Source organism: Mustela lutreola, chromosome 2, assembly GCF_030435805.1.
Source record: "Mustela lutreola isolate mMusLut2 chromosome 2, mMusLut2.pri, whole genome shotgun sequence".
NCBI classification, from domain to species: Eukaryota; Metazoa; Chordata; class Mammalia; order Carnivora; family Mustelidae; genus Mustela; species Mustela lutreola.
The window spans coordinates 59,695,483-59,711,033 of record NC_081291.1 but is presented as its reverse complement, the minus strand read 5'-3'; the positions used below and the strand labels follow the sequence as shown (position 1 = coordinate 59,711,033).

Here is a 15,551-nt window from a genome sequence, read left to right as displayed (position 1 = left end):
ATCCTCAGTGTTTCTTTCTGTGTATGAACTGTTTCTCTGTGACCTGAGGAAGCCTCCATGGTTGGGCAGCTTTGCCTGGAGCCTTAGCTCTGCATCCCGTTTCTGACACAGACTCCCATGCTGGCTCAGGCCCAGGAACCATGAGCTGAGCATTCCTGGAGCTGCTGCCCAGAGGAAGCAGCCTGATGTGTCCGCGGGAGGGAGGGTAGCCTCCTCATCTACTGTCCCACTGACCTCAAGTGAATGGCAGCAGAAGAGCCTTGTGGCAGTTTTGCTTTCAGTTGTCATCTTTCCGGGTGGCTGGGACTCTTGGCCAGAAGATGGCAAGTCCAGAGTCCCGGGAAATGCTCTTGCACTGGCTGCTTCATTGTGTCAGACCGTTTCTCTTCTGATTGTACCAGGGACGGTGAAGGTTGGGGCCCCAGATGGCTGTGCAGAGCCAGCACGGATTAGCCATGCTCCCATTCCTGGGACACTGCCTAGGCAATCCTGTGAGAAATCCCCAGCATTCAGTGTCACTGTTTGTATTTAGCTTTTCTGAAGTGTTGGCATTCCACAACCATTCCAGAAGCCTTCTTGGCATTTTTAGATCTTCTACAGCAGCTTCAGGAGCCAAGTTTCTGCTCTGTTCTCCTTTCTGCAGGTAAGGGGGACAGACCCAAGAAAAGGATAACAAATTGCTCAAGCCAGTGAATGGTGGGACCAGTAGTAGAGCGTGACTCTCAGATTGTCAGCCGGCACCCAAGCCCTGCCGGCCGGGTCTTCCTGAGCACAGCCAAGTCCGCTAAACCCAAGCCTTTCCTCAGGGAAAGGAGTTGCTGCCACCCTGTGCTTGGCTCTTCATTACTGGACCCCTGCTGGGCTTTAGAAAATTTTTACATCAGGGGAGCAGCATGGCCAATGAAATGGGCTTTCAAAAACATTGATTCTTGTCCTACTCAGTCTTTTTGAACAGCTCAAACCCAAACCCACATACCAACACCATGGTATGGTCTGAAGGAAGCAGTTCAGGACTTGGAGTCTCGGCAGCTTACATCCATGGTTGGCCTCCATCATGGACTAGCTCTGTGCTCTTGGGGTCATGATAATTACATGAAACAGGAGCCTGAAATGGGGCTGGAGCTTACTGGGCCCTTCCATGGGGTGGACAGGGATCAGAAGGCATTACTTCTCGGCACGAGCACTGAGCCAGCCCTCTGGGCTTCTCAGATCCTGCGTGGGGTCAGGCCTTGAGGCTGTATCCTGCAGAGGTCCTGAGAGGCTCCAGGGCCATGGGTGTCCCAGGCAGCAGGACACTGCTAGGATGCAGTATCCCTTGCTGGAGGCCTGCTGTGACCCCACCCATTTCTGTAGGAGTTTCCATACAGTCCTGTGGGTCAGGCACTTTTGCTTTAAGCTTGTATATGGTACCCATGTAAGCTGGAACTCACTCACCCAACTCGTTAAGGGTGGGCAGGTTCAACCACAAGTGTGCTAGCTCCAGGTTGCTTGCCCTGGTTAGCCAAGCCCCTCAGCCTAACTGTAACCTTCGGGAGGGGGTTTGTCCTCAGCCATGTGCACCAGCCATTCTGTTTGTTCCCTGTTGGGTGGGCTGTTCTCTCCAGCTGTAGGGTTCTGGGGTTCTGACACTGCTCACCTTTCGGATATCTGACCCCTGAAGCAGAGAGTTTACCTCTCCAGAAGAAGGGCAGTCTGGTATCCCCGTCTCTGGGACCTCATGCATGAGTCTGTGGCATGGTCTGGTGCCAGGGTGAGAACTCTGTGGCCAGGGGACAGCTCTGGCCCTTCTAGGCTGTGTGGCCTGGAGGCAGTGCAGTTCTGTGGTCAGGCCCTGCACCTGCTGGGGCTCAAACCCTAGTTCCTTCCTCATACCTGTGATCTGAGACAGTCACTTAGCCTCTCCATTTCTTCGCCTATGGGGGCATCATAATACTCCTGCCTACCTTTCCAGGGTGTTTTGAGGGTCAAGTGAGAAATTCTGTGGGAAGCCCTTGGACCAGTACTTGGCACACGGTCAGCACTCCATAAATGTGAGTGCTGGCCTTCTGTGAAATGACTCCAGCAGCTACCCACCTCGAAGCCCTCTGGTGGAAACTAAGCACTTCAGGGTACGTAAGTGGTCTAGCATAGGTTTTCAACTCATGATTCTGCTTCTCACAAGGCCAGTGCCTCTGTGAACAGAACCCTCTTGGTTTCTCCCCAGAGCTCACACTCAGCCCAGCTGTTGCCGCTAACGTGGGCTTTGTTCTCTTCAAACTAGGCCAGGGAGCTGGAGAGCCGGGAGGCAGAGCTGAGCCGCCGTGACACCTTCTGTAAGGAGCAGCTGGGGCGCATTGAGAGGAAGGTAAGGCTCCTGTCAGCCGCCTTTGGGAGCCAGGTCCTGAAATCCCCTGACCAGAGTCCACTGCCGCCGTTTGGGAGAGAGGAGCCTGCACTCCCGGTTCCCCTGGTCGCCCCAGCAGCCAGTCCCCTGCTGTGGACCTGCCCTCCTGTGCCTGGCAAACACCACACCCCCACCCTTTCTACAAGTTGTCTTCACAGAGATAATTGGTTTTTAATTGGCCCGCTTTTTGTGAATGCGGCTGGCTGTGCTATAGTTCCCTTTTAGAAAAAAAAAATCACTTTCACCACAGGGCGGTGCTGAGACCTAGCCTACCTTTCTGACTTTAGTTAAGCTGCATTGGATAAAAATAATAATAATGTGAAATCTTGCTGTACAAATAAATTAAAGTTGTATTATTGATTTTCTCCTGGGAGTCGGGGAGATCAAAGTGCACCATGGCTACACACTCCCTACTTTCCTAGGATAAGCCTTTGAAATGAATGAGATTGAAAGACATAGCATCATTCCCTTTTTTTCTTTTCTTTTTTTTTTAACGCCTACAACGACTCTTGAAAATTCATTTGGTAACTTGCTTACTTTGGGGGGGGGGGCTTAATTTGTTGATCATGACAGATTTTTTCAAAGAAATGGCTTAAAACATGGAAGGAGATGGTTGGAAGGTTTAAAAAAAATTGTTCTTCCTCCTGCCTGTGACTGCATGCCAGGCAACCTGAGCCATCAGCTTATTGCAGGCAAATCTTTATGAATCGTTTGTCACGCTTTGGAGCTTTGAAATTGACAGTTTGCCTGAGGGGCTTGATTTCCATAGGGGTTTTCTCCTATGGCATGGCACAGGGGAGGCTGATGGAAACGTGGATTTCTGGATTTCCAGGCCTTGGGGACAGGAGGGATGCTCCTTCTCGCTCCCGGGACACTCCGGTCCACCTCCTATAGGGTGTTTAGGCGACACCAGAATTGTCTTGTGAATACGCAGCACCGCCCACTGGTGAAGCATTGTCCTGAAGGTCAGCAGGGTACCCCAAGCCACTTACAGAGGTGGTCCTTAACAAGGAGAGGTTTCTTGGAACAGCCTCCTGCCTAGGTTTGACTGTAGCTGTAATGACAAGGATTGTGATTTGAGATCCTGGAAAAGGGTAAAAACATTCCACAAGCCATAGCTCTAATTATCACAGTTGCCCATATGTTCATGAGCGCAGATTTTTTTGTGTGTTGTTATGTGTGCAGTTCTGCGGTCTCCTGCTGCGCTCCTCTTGCTTTTCCCTCTCTTGGTTTGACTCCTGGAAGCATGTGTGCATATGTCTGCTTGGAGTGAAGGGTAGAAGCCTTACAGTGCTTTTTTTGATTTTGGGGGTGTTTTGTTGTTGTTGTTGTTGTTGTTTTGTCTCAAATCTGTTCCCCTTGTCACTTTCCTTTCTCATCCCCACTGTGGCTCTCCTCCTTCTGCCCAGTTCTCTGCTGAAAGAAGGAGATTCTCCTGGATGAGTCCTTCCTTCTCATCTGTTCTTCCCCTTCATCCTACAGGGAAGCCTCAACTCCTTCCATACACAGATGTGCGCTTTTTCTAAAATGAGGTTTTCTACATGATCGTGAAGTTATTGAATGCTTCCAGAAGGAGGTGCAAAAACATGATCACCTGCCTGACTCTTACATACTAGGATTTTGCTGGATAACATACAGAAGGAAAGCACCTCCAACATCCCGGGAACTAGAGATTGGTGAGGGAGATGGAGTGAGGGGGGTGGAGGGGAAGGGGCAGCACTGAAGAAGGGGGAGCAAAGAGGCACCATCCTAAGCCTTAATCGTACCAGTCTTGAGAAAGGTTTTCCATCTTCTCCGTGGATAATTTTAGTCCCGTAATGGTTGGGAAGATGAAGAACATGGCATCCGACAGTCTTTTTTATTAGCTGTTGCTTTTATATAATTCTGCTTTCATTTGTTGAATACTCTCAGACCTTGACATTTTCAGCTTCTGTACACACAGCTTAAGGGCCTTCCAATCAGAAGCCTCCTTTCTTTTCTTTTTTTTCCTATTTCCTCTTAAGTTTAGAATTTGATGGTGGAAACCTGTTCTAGGGGTAACTTGGAACAGCTGCTGAATCATCGTCGACCATCCAAAATAGTTGAGAGTGTGGTTAGGGGCCAGGAAAGGTTGGGATGGGGTCACAGAGGCCTGGGCTCATGGGGGCGCCATGCTGTGTCCACTTGCTTCTCAGCTGGAACCCTGCTGCCCTTCTGCCTGGAGGACACTGTTTTCGAGTGCTGGTCCACTGTGATTGGCAGGTAGGGAAGTCCTGTGCAGAATCCAGACTCATTTTTAAGGGGGAGGAGACATCTTGACCCCTTTGTACTACAGTATTTATTCCCTAGATGATTATTCCTGAGTGTGGAAATCATATTTTGTAGGGCTCCTATGCTTTATAATCTTCCTGAGTAATTGTTCCTCACGCCCACACTGCAAGATCTAAGTGAGGAGTGTTTTTCCTTTCATCACAGAGAGCAGTGAGCTGCTGGGGGTGCTGGGGCCTGGTGAGTGTCTTATGGCACCTGGGAGCGAACCCCAGACATGGTGTTGACACGCAAGCTGTGGGCCAGGAGAAGCACCTGCTCACCCTGGCCCAGGGCCCACATGCGGCTCTGCACCCCTGCCCTCTGTGGCCACACTGTGCCTCCTCATGTCTCCGTTTCTTTGTCTGTAAAATGGAGATGCGGGTGCCTAAGGCACCTGCATGTTAGAGGAGTTAATGTCTGAAAGGTTTTGGCATGGGCCAGTGCCTAGCAAGAGCTGGCTCCTCTCTCTAGTGTGCAGTGGTTACTGGCGATTGTCTTTCAAGTCCTAACACTTCAGGTTTGGATTAATGGGTGAATGTGTGCACACATGCACGGATGTATGCGTGCTGAGATAGATTTTATCATCAGTGGGTGGCTGCTCTCTGGGATGCAGAAGCCTCCTCTCTGGGCTTCACTGGGCTTTTCTCATGTGTTTCTCACATGCCTGATAGTCTTAGAAGACAGGGCCATTTTCCATTTCTGTATGTTGGGTGTAGGGTCCAGGAGGTGAAACTGTGTACCACCTTGACTGTCAGAGGCATGGCTGCTGAACCTCTTGCCAACTTAACTGGCCTCCCAGAGCCTTTGCTCAGCTGCTCTCTGTGGTTTCCTATAGGAAACTGAAGAACTGGGAGTGGACTTCACCCATACTCCCCTTGGATTCTGCTATCTTGTGCTATGGGTTACTTGTGCCCCATCAGAACCAGCAGTGTCTACCATCTTCTGGTAGAAAGAAGCCCAGGTGCCAGGTGGCTCTGAACCTGACAGTCATTGAGCTGGCCAAGAGTATGTCTTCTGCCCTCAACCACAGAGCCAAGTCGGGGAGATGGTGGAGAACGAGCCGGCGATAGAGTCCTAGTTCAGCCTCAATAATTTTCCAGCCTTCTGACTCTGGGCAAGTAATGGGAGTTCTAAAGCCTCAGCTTTCTTATCTTTGGAACGGGAATTTGAAGACTAACATGCCAATTGTTTGGAGGATGAGTGGTCATTTGTGTACGAGTGTCTGATGTAGAAGTATTCAGTTCTTTCATGTCATTTCTATCCTTTTTCCCCTTCTTTAATAAATGCATAGCCATTCACTAATTCCATATTCATTTAATTCCACTCAGTGCCTAGAGATAGCTCCAACAGTTGTGGTTCCTGCATCAGGGAATTCACGGCACAGTTTGGGAGGGGAGGGAGAGGTGAGGAATAGGACCCCAGGTGGGAGGATGCCTGAGTGCCGGCTTCCCGTGACCAAACATGCCAGCCCTATAAAAATGGTCTCACCTGGGCGCCTGGGTGGCTCAGTGGGTTAAGCTGCTGCCTTCGGCTCAGGTCATGATCTCAGAGTCCTGGGATCGAGTCCTGCATCGGGCTCTCTGCTCAGCAGAGAGCCTGCTTCCCTCTCTCTCTCTCTCTGCCTGCCTCTCCATCTACTTGTGATTTCTCTCTGTCAAATAAATAAATAAAATCTTTAAAAAAAAAAAAATGGTCTCACCTTTTCCAAACTCAGCAACTGCAAAGTGGGGAGGGCATTTTGGGGGTCTAGCGTTACTGACTGGAGGCAGGGAGAAAGGAAGAACTTGAGAAGTATGTGGGTTCTTCCTGGATCTTAGGCTCTTTACCCCAGAGTGTAAATCTTTGTTTCTGCTCCCATTGGGTGCACATGTCATCCCAACATTGATATGTGAACAGTCAGCCCCTTTCCCATTTTTTCCTCTTTGCTTCTACTCTGGCTTTCTTTATTTAAGGAACAACTGTCATGTGATCCTGCCAAGCCTGCAGCTTTCTCAGTGACAGCACTAAACAGCCCCCTGCCTGGTGTCCCTGGGAGTGTCAGTCAGAGTCTGTTCAGGAAAACATGAGCTGCTCTAGGGTGCAGAGGAAGAGGAGTTAAATACGGAGGCTCCTGCTTTACAAGAGAAGGTGGCCCGCTGGTCGGGACCATGTGCACAGGGCCCGGCCTCACACATGTCAAGGAAATGCAGTCACAGCCATAAGGTGACACCATTACATGCTCAGTAGAATGGTTAGCACGGGGAGATGGACACCACCAGGTGGTAGCAAGGCCGTGGTTAACCCAAGCCCTCACACACTGCTGGCAGGGGGCTACATTGGAGAAGCCACCTTAAAAAACTGTTCACCATTGTCTGTTAAAGCTGAACACAGGCATACCATACCCTATGACATGGCTGTTCTGTGCCCAACAGAAATGTGTCCGTTTGTTCCCCGAAAACCCAAACAAAAACCATGGGGTGTTCATTGCAGGATCATTCACAGTCGCCGCTAGGATGTCAACAGGGAAATAGGTAAATCATGGCATCATCATAGTGGAGGCCTGGACAGGCATGACAATGAGCAGGCTGTGGCCACAGGCAGCGATGTTGGTGACTGTCCCCAACGGAACGTTAAGCAGGAAGGCCAGAAAAGAATACATGTACATTGGAGAGACATATCACATGCAGTTCAAACACAGTGGAACTAATCTGCGGTGGTGGAGAGTGGAGTAGTGGTTACCTTTGGGGGGAGTAATGAAGAAAATATGTAGGGGTAGGGTAAATATGTGGGGTAGGGTCAAGTTCCCTTTCTTGATGTGGGTGTGAGTTCCACAGGTGGATTCAGGGGTGAGAATTCATCAAGCTGTGCTGGGAGGTTTTGTGCTTTTCTATTTAATGCAAAGTTGAATGCAGCTGAGGAAGGCAGGCCTGCCTTTAGGCACCCACCTTATCACCTGCTGCCCCCTCTCCGCACTTCCCTAGGCCCTGTGCCCCTTGTGTGTTCTAGCACTTGCTACACTACCATGTGGTTGTTGGCATCTGTGACTGTTTCCCCTTCCAGGCTGTGAAGGCCTGGGAGCTCAAAGTCCTTGCTGGTCTGATTCATCAGGGGTGATTCATCACTAAGGGCTGGGGATGCAGTGTCTGCCATAGAATAGGCACCCAGTAGATGTTAGCAGGAATAAAGAAAGGAAAGTGTGTATGCACAAGCAGGAAACAGTGACACAGTGGAGGTTCCGGGAGAGGGAGAAGACTTCGTGATGGAAGCTGTGTTTGGAGAATGAGCAGGATGGAGGCAGGACGTGAAGAAGGTGGGGCTTCTGGACAGAGACCCCAGCCCAGGTGCTCCCATGTGACTGTTGGCAGTGGGTGGGGAAGCTATAAAAATAGATTAGAGTCACATCTTGAAGGACCCAGATGGCTGGCTAACAACTGTAGCCCTCCTTTAGGATAATGTTGGGAGTTCTTGAAGAGAGCTGTCAGCTGGAGAAAGAGTTGCACTTGAATGTCCGGAAGAATAATGGTGCCATTAGGAGAAAGAGAAAAATTCAGGTGAGCCATGGCACTTGGGGAAGGTCGTGAGTTTAATTTCAGACCTGCACATATGAGGTGGAGATGGCCAGCAGGTGATTGAGAGTGTCAGACATGGAGTTCCGCGTCCCACAAGATGACAGCCACCGCGATGTTATGAGCATCTGCTATGTGCCAGGCTCTTTTACATAAATTATCGCTAATCCTTGCAGCAACCCTGCAAGGTAGATTATATTACACATTTTACAAATGAAGAAACTGGGAATCAGGTTAAATGAGCTGCCAGAAACCATGCAGCTGATGGATGAAGTCAGAGCCCCTAAGTCTCTGCCCTTCCCACCATGCCACGCTACCTCCTGAATCAGTTTGGGAAGAAAGATTTGAGAGAAGGTGGTCAGCAGTGCCAAATGCTGCGGGCCAGGGTAGGGCTAGAGGAGAAGCCTCTTGATTGTGCTTTGAAGGACATGTGAGTTGCGTTGAGAGAGCCTTTCCAGTATTGACGTGGAGACTGAAGCTGGATGTGGGGTTAGGGCTGCAGTAAGTGTGGAAAGTTGAGGAAGCAGGTATAGACCACTCTCTCAAGAAGTTTCCTCAAAGAGAGAACACTGGGAGCGACTGGGTGGCTCAGTCGTTAACTGTCTGCCTTTGGCTCAGGTCATGATCCGAGCGTCCTGGGATTGAGTCCCACATTGGGCTCCCTGCTCTGTGGGAAGCCTGCTTCTCCCTCTCCCACTCCCCCTGCTTGTATTCCCTCTCTTGCTCGGTCTCCCTCTGTCAAATAAATAAAGTCTTTTAAAAAGAGAGAGAGAGAGAGAGAACATTGGTGGTTGAAGAGGGAATGATTTGATCATATTTATGGGAGGAGGAGAATTCATAATGTGTCCCTGAGGGGTCCAGTGGAAGGTAGGTCCCCAAGGGGGTGAGAGGGCATGCAATGGTAAGGGCTGCTTTCACTGGGGAGAGTCAGCCTCTGACTCTGGAGGTGGAGTGACTTCCAGCCATACGGTGAGTGGGTGGTATGTCTTGTTGGAAGAAATGCTGACCGCTGAGTGCTCTGAGTGGCCAGCAGGCATTTCTCCTGAGTGTGGGGAGGCTTGCTTTGTGTCAGCTCAGTGTTGGTACCAGAGGCAGGCAGGGGCTCACCACTTAGGATGCAAGACTGTGGCATGGCAAGTGGTCCCAGAGTGACATGCCTGCAGGGAGAGGCGCCAGAGCAGTGGGAATTTAGAAGAGGGAACAGATAACAGTGACCTAAAAGCAGTGCTGCAAGAAATTCGCCCAAGTGGGGAAGGAGCCCACTCCTGATCACTGTGAAGAACAGTTCTACACCCAACAGCTCCGAGCCCAGGAGACTTTTGAAGATTATTGAGTCCAGAAGTTCTTCTGCAGGTGGCTAAAGAAGGACACCTGTACACCTGTTACCCAGCTAGTACCACTTTTTCCTAAGGGTATCAGCATAAAAATGGCCATTTTGTGTGTTCTCAACAGTGTACTAGAAGTTGTAAGTGAAAGAACATACTGCTTGGAGATTTAGGACAGCCTTTCTTAGTGAGAATGCGCTTTTTATACCTGTGCTGGTGGGACCCGGGTCTTTTGAAGGGAAACAAAGAAATTGAGAACCATTGATCCAATCCAATTATTTTCACAGATAAGAAAAGGCCCTAAGGCAGCTAAATGGTTTGAGAATCACTTGGTGTGGCTGCAAGCACTGGGTTTTTAATCTGGAGGGACCCGGGTTTGAATTACAACTTCACCACCCACTGGCTTTATAGGCAAGATCAAGTCACTTAAGCCCTGGAACCTTGGGAGTCTTCATCTTTACAATGGGGACAGTAGTAATTACATTTTCACCATAATAAAGGACGTGACATAGGACCTAGTCCGTTGTAATACAACTGTGGTATAAATGGTACCTGCCATTACTGTTACCAGCCAAATCTAATGAGATAACTGCTGTTGCTCCCATTGTCCCCAGAGGTCATATAGCTAATTAATAATATACCAGGACTCTGGTCCCTTGCAGCTGTGTCTGTGAGTCTTAGTTTTTCCACCATAGAGAGTTAATCACAGGCTCTAGGGCTGGATGCCGTTCAATCTTGGGTTCTGCCACCACCACTGGCTCCTCCACCAGCTCCGCTCCCACTGCCTCCTGGTCCCACATTCCCCGTATCTACTCTGCACATTCCTTCTCGTCTGTTTGCTAACGGTGTGTTTCTGTACCTCATAGTCTCATCTTTATGGAAATGCTCTCTTTATCTCACACTAACCTGTGAGGTGAGGAGGGAGCAGAGACTACCACCTCTGCTGGGTATGTGGAGTGACTGTGGCTTTCCTGGAAGAGATGTCTGCGCCAGGGGCCCCGCGGACAGGCTGCACTACTCCTTGCTGCTGCCTGTGGTGCCTGAGTTGTGTCGCTTAGGTGTGGGTGGGGAGGAGTGTTCATGGTAGATGGGACCGAGGATCCTCAGAGAGGTCAAGGGATGGCACAGGGTTTCACAGCCCTTCAACTCCGGGTCCAAGATTTAGGTCTTCCTGAATCCATGTCTATAAAGCAGCAACAGGAGTTCTCATCTTGCAGGGTGGTTTGGGGAGTTAAAGGCACTGATAGCATATTGCTATAAAACTGTCTATCTCTGAGGCTGGCTTTCTCGGTGCTCCATAGCTAACATTTGCTGACCATTTCTTCTGCTCAAAGCACTGGCCAGACACCTCACCTGAAATGCCTCCTTAGGCCTGCACAGTGACCCAGTGAGCTGAGCGATAAAATGACAGCTGATCTTGTGTGAATCCTTGCTGTCAAAGGGCCAGCTGTGTCCCAAACGCATCACATGTTTTCATTTATCACATCTGCAAGGCAGTCCCATAGGGTAGGAACGCTGCCATCCCCTTTGTATAGGAAAAGAAACAGGCTTTGAAATGGGCAGCAGTGGTCACGTGACTGATTTGGGATCACAGCCCTCAGTTTGCTGTCGGTGGGCCCAGGCAGCCTAAATGCAAGGGTTAGTTGTTCATCAGTCAGCCACCCCGGGCAGCTGCTCAGAGTACTCTTTGAAACTGTATTAAAACAGGGCACCTGAGTGGCTCAGTTGGTTAAGCATTTGCCTTCAGCTCAGGTCACGATCCCAGGGTCTTGTTCTTGGGGTCGAGTCCTGCATCAGGCTCCTTGCTCAGCAGGGAGTCTCCTTTTTTCCTCTATCCCATCCCTCTGTTCATGCACTCTCTTTCTCTCATGTTCTCTCCCCCTCAAATAAATTTTAAAAATCTTAAAAAGAAACTGTATTGAAATGATCTACGATGGGGGTGCCTCGGTGGCTCAGTTGGTTAAGCTTCCAGCTCTTGGTTTGGGCTCAGGTCATGATTTCAGAGTTGTGACATCAAGCCCCATGTGGACTTCCATTCTCAGCAGGAAGTCTGCTTGGGATTCCAGCATTTTACCTCTCCCTCTGAACCTTCCCTCTGCTCAGGTTCACACATACACTCTCTCTGTGTCTCTTTCTCAAATAAATAGATAAAATCTTTAAAAAATAAATCTGTATTTATATTAACATATATAAATATATATATTTATATAAATGATTTATATAAATATATATAAATTAATATATATAAATCTGAATTTATATTAAGCAGAACAGTAGAATAGTATAATTAACCTCTCTGTGCCTGTCCCCCAAACTTAACAATTTTGCCACATTTTGCTCATGTTTATTTCTTTTTCCTCTTTTGTTCTTTGCTTTGAAGCAACTCCCTGTGACCATGACATTTCCCACTACATACTTCAGGATGTGTCTCTGAAAAATACAGACATTCTGTTACATAACTACAATATTGTTTTCTTGCCTCAGAGAATTAACATTGATTTCCCTGATTTCCTCAAAAATACCTTTTCCCCGTGTTTTTGTCTGTGCTTGTTTGTTGCGGCTATAAGCCAGGATTCACTGGAGTTGCAATGTTAAAATTGGTTCTTAGGCTTTCAAATCTTTTGTCACTCAGAACAGACCCTACCCCCTTTTTTTATGCCAGCAACTTGTTGCAAAAACTCCTCAGGTTTATATTCTCATCTTTCTTCTTCATGGTGTGGAACCTGGTCCAGAGAAGGAAAGAGCCAGCTGCATACCTCATTGGGAGGCAAAATGATCAGGGGTGGGGGGCAGAGGAGGGAACCTCGGTGGTTAAGTCACTGTTCACGGCTGCGGATTTATGTTGCTCCCTCCATGACTGTTGCTAGGGTCCTTTTAAGCTCGGGCTCAATCTCTGTCTCCTCTTGGAAGTGGTTTCTGCACCATTTCTGGTAGTAGTGGCATTAACATGCAGCACTTCCTGCACCGTGGTTATTGTCTGTTGGTTTTCCCAAGGCGCATTTAGTCTCCTAAATAGGTCCTTACAGCTTGATGAGCCAGAAGTGCCTGTCCATCATGTATTCGGGTTACCACCTATCCCTGCTAGAAAAGACCCAGTTAAACAAATAATTCTAATTAAATAGGCACTCTGCAGCCTCTCTCTTTCCTTTCCTTCTAGGCTCTTCCCTTCCTCGTTTTGATCAGCTTGATTGGATCAGGTGAATGCCTTTGGCCTTTCCTTCAGCCCTTGGCTGTGAAGATGGTGGGATGCTGCAAACAGAGTCCAAGGTTACCCTTTGATCTCTCCCTCTTGGTGCTCTGCCCATCCCACTGTCCTGGTGACCAAGTCCTGTCCCGGTTACTGAGCTCATAGCTCCTGTTCTTTGTCCTCCTGCCACAATGGTGGCCCCTTGCTCCTCTCTCTCTTGAACTGAAGCCATCATCTCCCCAGTGGTATCTTTTTACCAGATTCTCCACCTATGATCTGCTATCTCCTTATTGCAGGAAGACCATTTCTAAAGCCTATCAACACCTCACTGATGCATTCAGAAGAAGGCTGGGATTCCTGAGCCGGGCCGCAGGGCTTTGTGGTCTGGGTCTTGGCTGCATGTCCACCTGGCATGCTCAGGCCACATGGCCTCTTTCCTGACATTAGGATCACCCTAGAGGCCTTCTTTGACCACTTCCTGCTGCTCCTTCTGTGCAGGGCTGCCACTGTTTTGTCCCCAGAGCAGACTCAGTGCCTGAGAGACAGAGATGTCTGACATGGTGGCTCAGCAATCAGGACAGATGACAGCCCACAGCAGTCAGCAGCACTTTGGGCTTAGGTGCATGGCAGTAAGTGGAGGTGGTTCTTGGAGTATAACCGCATGGCGTGGGGTGCTGGCAGGGGAACCAGACCTCTGTTATAAAAACCCTGCTTTGGTGTTTGGCATCGAGGGAATTACCCAGTTGTCTGCTTGGAGCCTATCTGGCTGTGGGGCATCACTGCCCTTTTAAAAAATTGCTTATTCTTTCTTTCTTTTCTCTCTTTCCTTCCTTCCTTCCTCTACTCTTTTGAGGAGGGGGGAGAGACAGAGGGAAAGAGAGAGAGAGAGAGAGTCTTAAGCATACTCCACACCCAGTGCAGAGGCTGATGCAGGGCTCAATCTCATGACCCTAAGATCATGACCTGAGCCGAAATCTAGAGTTGGATGCTTAACCCACTGAGCTTATACTGACTTCTTAAGTAGCAGGTGTTCACAGTAGAAAAACCAAAAATTTCATATAAGCCCAAAGAATAAAATCAAATTTGCCAAATCACACCCCCTTGCTTAGAGAGGTAATATTGTTAGCACCTTGGTAGACACTGCCAAAACCTGTTTCTGTTATGGTAATATTGGCTATGTTATAATACTGTTGACCCTTGAATAGCATGGGTTTAAACTGTATTGGCCCCTTAATACACAGATTTTCTCCTGTACAATATGGTAAATGTATTTTCTTTATGATTTTCTCAACAACATTTTTTTAAAATTTACTTTATTGTGAACGTATAAAGCATATAACATACAACGTATGTGTTCATCAACTGTGTTATCAGTATGGCTTCTGGTTAATAATAGGCTACTAGTAGTTAAGTTTTTGGGTAGTGGAAAATTTACACATGGATTTTCAACTCTGGAGGAGGAGGGGGTCATCACTACCTAAACTCCGCATAGTTCAGGGGTCACCTGTATTTGCAAAAATGGGAACATAACCATGATGCTCTTTGGTAACCCTTTTGAAACAGTCTATTCTGAACCATTTTTCCACATCAAACCTATTTCTACACTTAATTAGTTGTGTACTACTCCTTGTTATGAACGTGCCATAATCTGTTCTTCTATCACTGCATTGTTACATTGCTTTAGGCTTTTCCTATTAGGAAAAAAAAGGGGGGCTTATCCTTATAAGCTACCTGAATTCAGCTTTTTTCTCAGGAAAAATGTTTAGAATTACAGTTGCTGAGCCCAAAGGATAGGCTTGGCGGCTACACCTTGCCGGACTGCCGTGCAGCAGGGGTAGTAACAATGCACACTTCTTTCTGCAGTACATAATGGCACCAGCCTCCTTTCCTTCAGCAACATGGGCTCTTTTCCTTTTTCTTTTTAAAATTAATTACCAGTGTAATGCGTGTTTGCAAGAAGTTCAAGCTCCATGAAAGCATGCAAAGTGTGGCCCCAGTTCTCCAGCAGGAACACTCGTAAATGTGCTTCCAGCCATCCCCTGCAACTGTCAGCCTTATTTCTGTGATGAACACAGACAAAGTTTGTTTTTTACAGCTGGGGTCAGAGTTTATTCTTTACTAACTTGCTTCTTGAATCTAAAAGTACTTCTCCGACAACTTTGCACATCACTTCCCTTTGTCCATCAGATCTACCTGTCCCTTTAATGACTACATAGCGGGAATTGGCATTATGTATTTCACCATCTTCCTGTTAACGGACATTTAGGGTTCTTCAGTCTTTCACAATGAATTTTAATGGAGACATCCAATTTCTCTTCAGAATTTTGGCTTGAGAGTCCCCTCCCCATACCTATACCATCACAGCCTTTTATCAGCCTCAAATTTTTGCATTTCTTCAATTAATATGGCAGAGCAGCTCCTCATAACTTTGTTGGCCTCTTTTTCTCTCCTTTTGACAACTGCCTCTGCAAATATGATTTTTTTTTCCTATTAGGAAAGCACTTAAAGCTCTCTCTCCCTTCCCCCATTTTCATTGGTTTTTAAGTTTGTTAATTTGATGGGCAAAAATTGGTCTTTGAATTTGTACTTTTTTATTACTAATTAAGTGATCATGTTCATTGCTTTATGCAGGCCTGTTTATGCACTATAATCACTGTTGATTCTCCTGCCTGGAGGGACTCTTCCCTGGCGCAGGATGTTTTCCTGCTGTCTCCTCAGCTGCTGATTAGTCAGGCCCTGACTGGACACCACAGGTTGGAAAGCATGGGATTGGGGCTCACCCCTGGTGACTGCTTACCTCAGCTCTTGCTAACTGTGCAACC

General features: G+C 48.0%; 1 protein-coding gene across 7 annotated transcripts in view; it reads left to right on the top strand.

The window, feature by feature from the left end:
* Nucleotides 1-15,551, top strand: part of CHCHD6 (coiled-coil-helix-coiled-coil-helix domain containing 6) — a 246,815-nt gene that overhangs the window by 134,117 nt on the left and 97,147 nt on the right. For 4 of the 7 annotated variants that reach the window (XM_059161933.1, XM_059161931.1, XM_059161930.1 and 1 more), the window contains exon 5: nt 2,261-2,344. The exons of the other annotated variants lie outside the window; for them this stretch is intronic. In XM_059161933.1, coding sequence (XP_059017916.1) covers nt 2,261-2,344 — 84 coding nt within the window. The remainder of the gene's footprint in view (nt 1-2,260; nt 2,345-15,551) is intronic. 7 annotated transcript variants of the gene reach the window in all.